This window comes from Homalodisca vitripennis, unplaced genomic scaffold (assembly GCF_021130785.1).
Source record: "Homalodisca vitripennis isolate AUS2020 unplaced genomic scaffold, UT_GWSS_2.1 ScUCBcl_11029;HRSCAF=20145, whole genome shotgun sequence".
NCBI lineage: Eukaryota > Metazoa > Arthropoda > Insecta > Hemiptera > Cicadellidae > Homalodisca > Homalodisca vitripennis.
In genome coordinates, this window is record NW_025787158.1 from 5,102 (window position 1) to 18,438 (window position 13,337).

A 13,337-nucleotide genomic window follows, 5' to 3' on the forward strand; every position below is an offset into this window, starting at 1 on the left:
TCCCACTGCCAGAACTCTTGAGGGCTGAAGAGGCTAAGTACCTAGGTATAACCATTGACAACAAATTATCATGGACACCTCACGTAAACGAGCTATGTGGGAAGCTGAGCTCAGCCCTATATGTACTAAGAAGGTTGAAACAAATAAGTGGTGATGACACAGTCAGGACAGCCTACTTCGCACTCCTCGAAGCACACTTAAGATAGGGGATAGCAGTATGGGGTGCCACCTCAAAATCAAACATGCAAAGAGTCTTAATTCTACAAAAGAAAGCAGTCCGTATACTGGCTGGACTCAATCCAAGAGACCACTGTCGCAGAGCTTTCAAAGCAAAAATAAAATACTAACTGTCATTTCTCTATACATAATAGAAACAGTAATGTATGCCATCAAGCAAGAACTTGAAAGAGGTTACAATGTGCACACTCACAACACAAGAACAGCCAGCCACTATACCCTACCACAACAACAGATTGGCACTCTTTGAAAGGCAGCCAACTTATAAAGGGACCAAATTCTTGAACATCCTGCCCGAAAAAATAAAAAAAACACTAACTGTACCAAGGAGATGCGGAACTTGCTAGTCAAATGGCTCCTAGAAAGACCCTTCTACTCCATAGAAGAATTTGAGAACTGGAGAAGAGAACCCCTACAAGACAATGAGATCTACGCACCATGACGGGGACGGGACAACAAGCCCAACTTCAAGGAAGGAAGACACATATGAATATGAACTCATGTACTTTTCTCTATGATAATGTACACAGTTTGTAATAAATAAATAAATAAAAAATAATAAATAAATAAATAACTAATTTGAAACAATCTATATGTTTATTTTAATCTTTTTTTTTTGTTTAAAGTTCATTAAGAAATAGCAAAACATTTTTTTACCAGATTAGAGAACTGTTATTACTATATCCATTACACAATTTTTGAAACTACGTCAAGAGGTCAAATTTTTCCTTCTGGCTTAGTTGGATTTTACATGTTATCTCAAATTTTTATAAAGGCTCAATTTTCTTGTATACTACTAAAACTTTTGAACAACCACTATCTTGAAATCTTAAGGGCTATAAAAAAAGTATTAACAATTACAGTAGCTTTAAACTGCTTAAAACACTGTCTCAATTCTAATTTGTGCTATAAAACATCGCAGACTGAAATTTTTTACAAATACAAATTGCCGCCATCCGAAAACTTTCTATTGATTGAGACTAACTAACGAAAGAACTTATCCCAAACAATACATCACTTCAGTTATTTGAATTGGATATTAATTATGAACAATGTGTTCACTATTTTTTCCGCAAATGATTACTGTACATTGTTCAAATGATTTGGACTGCCGTTATCTGAAAAACTGTATTGACAAACCTGAGAATTGTAACAACACTAGATTTTCTTTATGATGAATAAAAACTTTGATGAAACTATTCCTTTGTAAGTATAAAAATTATACGTTTGCTTGTTTTTTAAGTAAATGTTTTAATAAAACATAACTTATGGTGGATTTGTAACTAAATCAATTTTTACGTTTTTACAAAAAATGTAGGTCTCTAAGATTTTTGTTAGTATCCTTTACCTATTAACAATATTTTAGTGCTTACAAGAGGGGAACTTTACTGGTAGTGACAAGGCTATGTTACGTGATTTTAAGCGAACTAGATCCGCCCACTAATTTGCCGCTAACCTCCACTTGTTTGAAATTTGTTTTGTTTATTGCCGATCTGTCACATTACTAATTAGTAGGCCTATAAGAACTTTTATTTTGAAAATTACTTGTGAAGCCTCGATGTATGTATCGATGTAAAGTATAAAAACAGCTAGTATGTATAACGTGTATACACCCCTATATACAGGGTGGAAAAAAAAGTATGGAAACGCTTTCACTAATTTTGTATGGCTTCACTTATACAAATTAAATTTTGTACATCACTACTTGTATTAAGAACCTAGTTTTTGAGACCAGTGGGGACATTTTATCTTTTCAGGGGGACGGCCCGTGAGGAGTCGGACGAAAATCTTAAATGTAAGCGTAGGCCGAGTTTGGTATCAAATTAAAGGTCTAGTAAAGAGAAACTCATTACCGCAAACCGCACTTAAAAAGGTTGACCCTATCCAGAGTACGGGCCGTATGAATTTCATGACAAAGAAATTTAGTAATTTTGTCTTGTGAAGTAACTAATTTACTTTCAGTAGTATGTTTTATGTCGGTTATTGTAAAATTATTTTTTTACCTCTACATTTGTTGGATAACAGTAAATAGGGGTTTTCCTGTCTTGTCTTCAAGAAACTGAGAGTATTCAATAATACCACCATAACTCCTTATCAACATGAGGTCAAGGTCCAGTCCCTCCAGCCCTTTTATCTCAGGCAAACATAAACTGGTTTAGGGCAATACAAACAGTACTGTCACAGCAAAACTCCACAGTTTTGTATTTTTAATATCAGCTTGGTTTTTAGTCTACGTTATAATTTCGTCCACGTAAGATAAAGTTGAAAGTCTTCACTAGAAGGTACTGCGATAGTTATACATTTTTTTACTTAAGTGTTTACATTTTATTCTACTAGTTTTAAAGGCAATGTCACTTAGTGAGTTTGAGAGAATAACGCTGCTTATGATGCGTGGGTATGGATATCTAGTTCGTCCCTATGAAGAAACAGCGCATTTGTTTAATGACACTTTTCTTGATAGACCCCCAATTAGTAAGTCAACAGTGTTTAAGACAGTAAAAAGATTTGAAGAAACTAGAACAGTCAAAGATCGCGAAAGAAGTGGCAGGCCTAAATCGGCAACAAATGAACAAAAATCTTTGGATGTACTCCAAACATTTGTTGAAAATCCCAGCACCTCGGCCAGAGTGTCTGCAGAAGATCTTGATATGAGCCATACCTCAGTGTTGAATGTTTTACACAAAAACAAGTATCACCCTTTTAAAGTAACCCTAACCCAAGAACTTGCAGAGGATGATTTTGATCGAAGGACTGAATTTTGCGAAATAATGATGAGAAAGTGTGACGAAATTCAAAAATTTTTAAGTTCGATATTGTTTTCAGATGAAGCTACATTCTTTGTTAATGGACAAGTTAAAATAGGCATAATTACCGTTACTGGGCCGACCATAATCCACACTGGATGATAGAAGGCCACACACAAAGGCCTCAGAAAGTGAATATGTGGGCTGGAATAATAAACAATAACATTGTAGGACCGTTTGTGATAGATGGAAATGTAACAGGCGAAATTTATTTCAATATGTTGACAAATAACATTTTTCCAGCAGTGCGTGCTCTTCTTGGGGCAAATTTTAATGCAGTATGGTTTCAGCAAGATGGAGCACCGCCCCATTACTATTTGCGGGTGCGCAATCTGTTCGATGAAGTGTTTCCTAACCGTTGGATTGGTCGCAGGGGTACCGTTGAGTGGCCGGCTAGGTCAACCGGATCTTAATCCACTAGATTTCTTTTTGTGGGGCTTCTTAAAAGATAATGTGTATAAAACTAAACCAGCCAACATTGAGGAGCTGACAAATCGTTTATTAGAAGAAGCAAGAAGAATTACACCCGAGATGCTTCAAAAGGTGACTGCAGTAGGTTTTTATAATAGACTAGCTCATTGACAACAAGTGTTCGGAGAGCAGTTTTTGAGCACCTCATTTAAAAGGTATGGTTATTTTTTGTAATACATAGATAATTTTTAATTTAATTCTTTTGGATAATTGTGTTCCATAAAGTGTCATTTTCAGTCAGAACAGTTTACTTGAGGACTGTGAAATTGTGGAGAAATAATAATTAATCAAACGTTACTTATGAAATTCAAACGGCCCGTACTCTGGATAGGGTCAACCTTTTTAAGTGCGGTTTGCGGTAATGAGTTTCTCTTTACTAGACCTTTAATTTTGATACCAAAACTCGGCCTATGCTTACATTTAAGATTTTCGTCCGACTCCTCACGGGCCGTCCCCCTGAAAAGATAAAATGTCCCCACTGGTCTCAAAAACTAGGTTATTAATACAAGTGGTGATGTACAAAATGTAATTTGTATAAGTGAATCCATACAAAATTAGTGAAAGCGTTTTCCATACTTTTTTTCCACCCTGTATATATATATATATATATATATATATATATATATATAAATTAGTTTTCCCAAAAGACTCATTCCTTATTAACTTTTTAAACAGAAATATATCAATCAATATGTTTGGGACTGTACAAATCATGGTTTTTGGAATATATGAGAACTTCAACCCCCAACCCTAACATGGTGGATTGAAGGGTACGTTAAAATAGTTAGATTTAGATGTACACCCCACAGAATAACATCTCATTTTGAAGGCTCTTATAAAACAAGATTAAAGCCACAAATCAGAGGTCTCTATCTCAATACAGTACAATCGCGGCCTGTTGATATTATAATTTAAAAACATATTCTAAAAATCAATAATTTTTGTGTTTGAGTTAACAAAATGTTAAGGTTAAGTTTATGAACCCTATTTATTTTAACATTATTTTGACATTACAAAATAACCTCACAGTTGTTCACAACTTTTAATTCGCTCAAAATCAATACTTTTGTTTTTTTTTAAGTTCATAAAAGATTAAGGTGAAAATTTAATTTTATTGAGATCATTTATTTTCAACATTACTAAATAATCAACTTCCGCGGTTGTTGACTAAAAGTATTTTTTTAGGCACATTTTAAAAATTAAAACTTTGACAGGCTACTATTTTGTGGTGTGTTGTACTGTTTTTTCTTTACAAGTCTTTTTAAAATCAGATGTCACTCAATGGGGTTTATGAATCCTACCCTCCCACATTGTTCCTCTATAAAGGCTTGGGACTCTTTAAAGTTTTAATAAATCCAATAATCCATGGTTTTTAGTCTTATAATGATTCCCCCCGGATATTGGTTGATGTATAGGTTATAGGTGATGTATTGGTTGATATATATTGATGTATATTGAAAAATTAATAGGAGGGAGAATGCAACTATTGGGACAGCTGGTAAATAGAGGGATGTATTACTTCAGATTTTTTTACTTAAGGTTTAAAATAAATAAGTTATTCTTTCAGGCAAATACAAAATTTATTGCTGAAATTATAAAAAACATGACAGGTTATAATTTAAAACCACTTTAATAAGTCTTATATACACATATCCATTGATAACTAAATTAGTAAACTGGTTCTTTCTGCTGTGTGGGTAGTAAGCCAAAACGTTTCTTAATGGCAATCCTCTGTCTGGAGTATTTATCTTCGGGTGAAAACCGTGCTGCAAACACATACATTTCTTATTACAGTTGTTAACAAATATGGAAAATGCCAATCTATGTCTAAATTAAGGAAAAATAATCTTTTATTTAGAAAACTTTGACCAAGTAAAAAAATTATTTTGTCTGAAGACTCCAACTTTATTAATATTTTTAAAGCACATACAACAATAATCATATCACTACTTTTAATTGTTTGAGTGTCAATCAGTAACCAATATAAGAAAAGGTTTAAAGTGCATTGTATGTGCAAGATGTTCAAACCGTAAAGTAAAGTGTTTGTCACCTTTGTTGACTGTAGCTTTTTGTACAATTATTAATTTAGCTCATACTGTCAACCCTGCTAGAAATGAAACAGCATTGCTTACAACTGTTTTTTCTGAATGATCAAGAATCAGAAAATCATCTCTATTACTCGGTAAAATGTGATTAATGTCTATATCATCATTCAAGATAGAAACTGCACCCACACAGTGACTGAATTTTTCATAATGTTTATATTCAAAACAAAAAAAGAGGTATTGTACAATTTTTTAGGATTTATAAAAATTGTTTTTGTTGATCCTTTTGATAGAACTGACTGCATCTTGTAATTACTAGATAATGGCGCAGCCATCAGTCTTTGGTTAAAAATGCTATCAAGTCAATATTATTATTAATGTATATATTTCATCTCATCTTGATGTGTATCTTCTAGTTATTTTCTAACAAAATAACCTTTAATTATTCCTTTGTTTTTCACTTTTCACTGAATACACAAATTGATGTGTATATATGGAAATCCTGAAGACAAAAAGGGAATAGATAAGTGAATTAAATTTTCCCAAATCCATTAATACTAGAAGGTTTTAGTTTAAGATAACTCTATAGCTTAATCAGTCAAGTACAAAAACTATTCTTGTCCCTTGATATTACCATATAATTCAATTACTAATATTGAACAAAGTATGTTCTTATTTATTCACAAGTTCTAAATTATTTATGATATAATTATTTTTTTTAATATATAAAAGAGAAATATCATTGTTGCTTTTTGTTGGCTTAGCTAGGAAGACATTGGTGATTAGCTTTTGTCTTAGAGACCTCAGTTTATGGATAAGGTGACTAGCTACATTTTAACAGAATACATCACAGCTTTAACAATAAAAAATAGGATTTTTCATATCGGCCATTTCTAACCAAAGAAGTATCTGCGAACACATCAATCTCCCAGATGAGCATCTTACCCACACTGAAAATTTATGGACTTGAGAGCAAATATAGTGAGACAGGAACTGGTGCAGACATAGGAATTTCACTTTATAACCACTCAAGGTTTGGGATCTGGACTAGCACAAAGAATCATGCCATCACCAAATATCATGAGAGATATCAAAGATTTTATGTGATTTCATAACTACATAAGTGTCCAGTTATGCCTTTTTAAAGGTTCTGTTAAAATATATAGAGGTTCGGAGATGAGTTTTTCCATGACTAGTACAAACTCTCGAGACCTAAGCCATCTGAGATTGAGAGCTCTATTGAGGTTCATGAAATTTGAGCAAGTCATCCAATAAATCGAAAAGGAGTACGTCTGTAGGCAGTTTTGGACTAAATCCACTTCAGATCTCATTTATTCTTAAGGTGTTTTGGGTCTAGGTATAATGGTTTTTTATTATACCTTATAGGTATTATAAATAATATTGTGTCATTGTAGCTCACAAATTATTCTTCTATTTACTTAAATAGTTTCTGTAAATACTGTGTGTCAGCATTAAATACTACTACAAATATAGACTTAATTTAGTCAGTCTTATAATTTTTTTAAATACTTTCAAAAACGTATGGTTTTAATTATATCTACAAAGGGGCAGATACCGTGTATAAAGCCAATAACACAGAGAAGTGATGAAAAGTACTGTGAAAGTGTATAAAGGTTTTACTGGTTCCATGTATAAAACTGAAACTTTGTGCGTAATTTAAGGTTGCATACACCTTTTACACTTTATAATTATTTTCCTTCTACAGAGTACGAACATTTTCTGCTATAAGTTTCCTGCTTGATGTTCCCTCTTCTTGACTCAACAGAGCTGGTATTAAGGTTTGAACTGTCCCAAACATTTTAAATTCCAATATAAAATAAGTGTTTAAGTACTAACAGCTTAATATTTTTACAGTCTGCAAATGCCACAAGTAAAGATATCTCCTCTTTAAAGCTCATTACTTAACTTAAAATCGGTGGTGAATAAATTTAAATGTAAACTCTTGGATGAGACTTTTACTTTTACACTACTCATATCTTCATTCAAATAATCTTCATAACTAAGTAAAAGGGTTGCTTAGAGAACTTTATTGGAAATTTCATTTGTAAGATAATGGATAATAAAATCTTATTCCTAATCAAACTAAACTAAAAATTAAACAATCCAAAATTGTCAACCCTCCTTCTAGTGTAAAAACTTAATGTCTCTAACCCTTCTAGTCTTCTCTTTTTCGAAATTCATTTTTTCTGTAAAATTTATAATTACTTTAGATAAAATAACTCTTTTGGTTGATGGTGCAAAAATATGAACTTTTTGAATATTTATTTCTCTTATTTAAGTAGGCCACCTAGTTAAAAATTAAAAAACAATGTAATTTATAATTATTTACACAACAAAATACAGACTACATTATGAACCACTGACCTGGATGCGCAGAAAAGGTTGGAGAACCATCAGGTGCCACAGTCTATAACAGAAAACATTCAAATTTTACAAACTAAACACATATGATAGATTACAACATACCTGATGTTGTATTATTTTTAAGGACAGTCTTAGGAGCTGATCTCAAATTATCTCTCAAGGGACCTGGAATTCAATCACATATACAATTTTCACACACTGAGACTAGAACAATGGCATTGACCATGCAGATATTGGCCCAAAAATGTATTTTTAAACGTTGAGCATTCTTTTAAATGGTTGCAAGACAAAGAGTTTGCTATATAATAACTAACACTAATGTAGACATTTCCAAAATGGAGAGAAGAGGTGGTAAATTCCGTTTAGAAGTTTGCCCAGAAAATAAACAAAATGCCGATTCACTTATCCCATTAATTGTGAAACATGTAAAACCAGGAACAATGATTGTTACGAATTTATGAAAAGACTATTTTGGCCTAAAAACCAAAGGTTACGACCATTTTACTGTAGCCAACCACAGTACACACTTTGTCGATCCACTAACTTCTAAAACATCCTGAAAATAGAATCTAATTTGAGCCAAAAATAAATCCTTAAAACCTGCGGGGAGACTTAAAAAATAAGTGGCCTACACTCGTTATTCGATTGCTGTTATCGGACAATTCGATATACTATCCCACTTCGATATGTAAAAATCACATACAATAAGAGTTATGAATAACCATAACAAGAAGAATCTTGTACATTACAATTTTAAAAACAGAAATTTAACAATAACATTAACAAAACAACAAAACTAACTATGGCCTAGACTTAGATATCAAAGAAACCTTGCAATACTACAACTAGCTCAGCTTGATATCAATGAGTAACCGCTTTTGTGAAATGGAGGATAGAATTCTCCCCATGAGTTACCAGGAGCCAAATCCAGATGTTGAAGCCACTTAAACAGTCACTTGTGAGAAATATCTCACATATTTTCCTCTGATTCATCGCTATTTTCAATGTTTACAAATTTTAGTTACTTCTTGCTGTTTATGGTTTACATTAAAATTACTATAACTAATAAGTTCGAATCATATGCTAAGTTAAATCAATTTTAATATCGAATTATTCCTACGGATAAAAACAATCAAACCATTTTATAATAACAATTGAATAACGAATGTAGGCCGCTTATTAAAGTCTACCCAAAACTGCTCTAAGAAGTGACTGCATTGCCGATCATCTTGCAGAATGTATGTATAGACGAGAAGTAATGATTATTGGTAGTGATCTATTCGAGCATTTGTTAAAAGCTATCACACGTTTACCCCATAAGTAGGCTACTACATTGCTCGAAAGTCGTTTAAATAAAGTTATTCTATATGTTTTGAAAGAAATACATTTCTTCAACAAATAAAATTATAGCTTTTCTAATTAAAAATTTAAAAGGCTAAAACTTAATTCACTTCGCCATTAAAATTCAAAATTAATTCAAAGTAAAATCATATTTGGAAATAAATTCAAAGTGAAATAATTTGTTGTTTGTTTGGTTATTGACTAACTGCAGTAAGATCAATAACGATGTACATATGTTCTTTGTTTCACAAGGAGCCAGACACATTTATTCAATCATATATTTTAAATTAAAATATGGATTTAATATTTACAGCGATGAAACAAATTATTATAAGCAAAATTAGAAAACTGAAGAAGGCCATAATTGCTCCTCTCACAGTTACAGTTGTTTCTTCCCCACAAATTTCACATGATGGATTTTTCGGTACGAGTCATTTTAAAGCCACGTAAAACATGTCTTATCATCTTTCAAAGCAATGTCGTGTAGTTTTCTAAAATTGGCTGCCATTTTTAATAATCAAATATTACGGTACTTTGGGATTATACCGACCACACCAGTATGAAGAACACAAAAATAGAAATTTATAGAAACAAACATGATAGAACGAAAAAACAACTCTTCAATTACAAAATTACAAACTTACAAGCATTTCCAGGTATTGTGATCGGTATTGTTGTCGCTGTTATCTTATCTTTCTCGAGAATCCTGATTACGGCAGGCCGCGCGGCATCACGTGATTTGCACGGTACATAATTACCTTTCCATTACAATTCAATTTATATTTCTGATTAGCCCCTCTAGAATTTGATATTTTACTGATAGGTACTATCTCGAGGGATGTTTTTCTTTCGTCGACATCAGCGCGGGGCAGCACCGAAGGTGCTGCCGAAGCCCGCGCTGATGGCCGGAGGCACTCGCATTTTGGGTGGCGGAATGTGATCAAGAATAAAAACAAGTTTTGAGTGTTTTTTAAATAAAGAGTTTAGTTTGGTAAATGTTTGTTTTTTGTTGAATTTTTGTGTTTGGAGAAATGTAGAGGTAAAACACGGAAGTACAACAAAGCGATGCACCAGCTGAACGGGCGGCGAGACTCTGCAATCACGTTATCTACTAGACGCTCGACTTTGACCTCTGTCTGAGGATGGGGAGGGGTTTGCGATAAGACAATTCCTGTTTTATATTGACGAAATATTGTTCTACGCTAATCTAGTAATCAGTAGAAACGAAATGTGAAATAACGATTCATGTCTGGGTGTGGTCGGTATAATCCCAAAGTACCAATATTACTTATATATAAAATTGAAATAATACCTTACGTGTATTATTTGAAAAGTGTTTACAGCTGTTGATATAGATTATTTAAGTTATTTGTTCAAAATAATTAATCAGTATCGATTGATTATATCGGTGGTTATGATTAAGTATAATATCGTTTGCCAATTTCTATATAAAAAACCGGGTCCACTTATCGTATTAGCCGTATATTGTTCTTTGAAATATCAATGACATTATTTAGTCCAACATCTTATTTTCTTTATTATTAGATAGTCATGAATAGGCTTGCCATAAATTTTTCACCGGCCAACCGGGACGCCTCTGTTCGAAATGCGTGGGGGGGATAAATATGAAGTCAAATTAAAAATAAAAACAAAAAAACTTTGTGTATAATTGTATGAATTTAATTTAATTTCTAAATAGTATAAAAGTGATTATATCTTATAACAATCAAAATACAGTTTGGGTTATATTTTTACACAGCTTTCATTAAATAAATTGAAAACTATTAAACAGTACAAGCTTACTTCAGGCTATACCTTAAAAACATTGACAGCTATAAAATGTAAAAGCAAGGCTTATTTTTTATACCATTCGTATTTTTCACTAGAGCAAATCTTTCTCAATAAGTCCTTTTTGTATTTTATTTTTTCATAAAATTCAGTGTAGCTAACTGCAAAGTTAACTTTGCATAACATTAAATTTCGAACTGTGGATTCGTGCATTAATCCTCGATCATCACTCCAGGCAATGTTCATCACGGAGAAAACTCTCTCAACTGGAGCAGATGTTCCAGGAAGACAGTAAACATATTCAATTATAAGTCCAAGATTTGGCACTGAAATATTCTGCTGTTTAAAAGAATGGAACAGCTCCATCCATTTTTCTTCACTTGGTTTCTTTTCGTCTTCTTTTTCCCATACTTCTACTTTTGAGGCCCAAAATCTCTTGGCAAGGACAACCTCGTCAAAAAGTTTATCTCGAGTTTTCCAGTACTTTTATTAATTACTTCTGCAGTTCTTTCAATGTTTTCCCATGAAATGCTGTTTTCATTGACCCAGACGAAATCTTGAGCTTCTCCAAAACTATCTTCCCAAAGTGTAATGTAAGAAATAGACCTAATGTAAAATTCGTTAAAATCACAGGTCATTTGGTTACAGTCAACATTGCCTTTACCCTTAAGTGTTTTAAGGACCGTTTTTGCTCCATATGGGATGAAGTTAGACTCCTTTCTTTCTTGCGAATGTTCCTTCAACTTTTGAAGGAACATCAATAGCACTGGATTTGTTTTTTTTTCGGCTAAAATAGTTTTATTAAACAATGCTAGCTGACCATGTACAAAACCATTGTAACATTTCACCTCTCTCATTATCAAAGAAGTTCTTTATCAGAGATGGACACATTTCCTGAGACATGAAGTACTTTTTCAAAGCAGAAAACTTTTGAATCATCCTTTCAACTGCTGGCATAAGGGAGAGAAATCTAGTATTTCCGTGTTGTATTAATTTGATGTATTCAATATCTGCAAATCCGCAGAATTCTTTGAGGAGTAACCCTTACAGTGTAAATGTGAAAATACTTGCAGATTTTCACTACAAAGTGTTCTGTAGTCGTGAACCTCTAGACTAAACTACTAGGCCTAGCTCAATTGTTTTAAACATTCGGCTCCTCTGACGTGACCGGGACAAGCAGGCAACCGGGCGGGACACCGGGACAAGTTTGCAAAACCGGGACTGTCCCGGCCAAACCGGGACATATGGCAAGTCTAGTCATGAATATAGATGATTGATGATATCATTCGATAATCATGATTCGATTGTTTGTGGCTGCTAATTATACTGTATCCTTCTATAAAAACAATCGAAACATTCAATACAAACCATGAAATACAGATTTTAAGAGACTCCTTATTAACGGCCTATGTTTATAGTTTCATTTCATTAGATTTCCTTTCTTTTACTTAAGCCATTTACTCTGGTACTTTTCTAAAATATTTTTGGTAATAAAATAGTTAGCACTTGGAGTATGGCAAGTAAAAAAAAAGATAGCAAGTGCTAAAGTAACTAGTGTTTTGCCACATGAGTAGAGGTTAGTACACCTAGAGACAATAATAATTGGTTTTACCTTCAATGTGTATACTCTCCTTCCATCGGGACCCAAATAGTACATTAGCATCATTTTGATTCTTAATTTGAGAATATTCAATAGACTACAAATAAAACTTTTGAGATTTGCCTCGAGCTAGTAACTGTATTCAAACACACCGTCACCTAACCTTAAAATTAAAAACATGTGCCTTCAACTCCCCGGCCTTCGTAATTAGTAAACAATCTTTAATACTCAGTACAGACAGAACACATGGAGAACGCAACACACATTTGCAGTAGAAAAAAAGCACAGAATATTGGATTTGGAACGGAAAAATGAAGCAAGACATACACCCAAACCGGAAATAAGTTAACCATAGAGGAAAAAGACTAGAATTTCTTTTCTTTTAACTGACTGTTGAAAATGTTATGGGATATTATGACTACAAAATAAAATTAAGAGCTCAATAACACTATATAGTACAATTACAATGTCACCTGTCTGGTTTATAATTACTTTCATGTGCTATTTTACTTTTTTTCTACTTCTACTTTTATTCTACTTTCTATCTCCATAAATGAAACCATTTTAAATTAAATTATATATTTACAAAATTGTATTATTTATAAAAATTAATATTTTATAAAATTATAAATGCAACCTTTTGTAATTTTTAAAAGTTTTAACTAC

General features: G+C 32.7%; 1 protein-coding gene across 1 annotated transcript; it reads right to left on the reverse strand.

The window, feature by feature from the left end:
- Positions 1 to 5,073: 5,073 nt before the first annotated feature.
- Positions 5,074 to 13,010, reverse strand: LOC124374896 (H/ACA ribonucleoprotein complex subunit NOP10-like). The gene is made up of 3 exons (XM_046833037.1): positions 12,684 to 13,010; positions 7,943 to 7,985; positions 5,074 to 5,278 (listed from the first exon to the last, which is right to left on the reverse strand). Exons 1-3 carry the CDS (start codon positions 12,735 to 12,737, stop codon positions 5,181 to 5,183), a joined length of 195 nt encoding a protein of 64 aa, XP_046688993.1. The 5' UTR covers positions 12,738 to 13,010; the 3' UTR covers positions 5,074 to 5,180.
- Between the last annotated feature and the right edge of the window lie 327 nt (positions 13,011 to 13,337).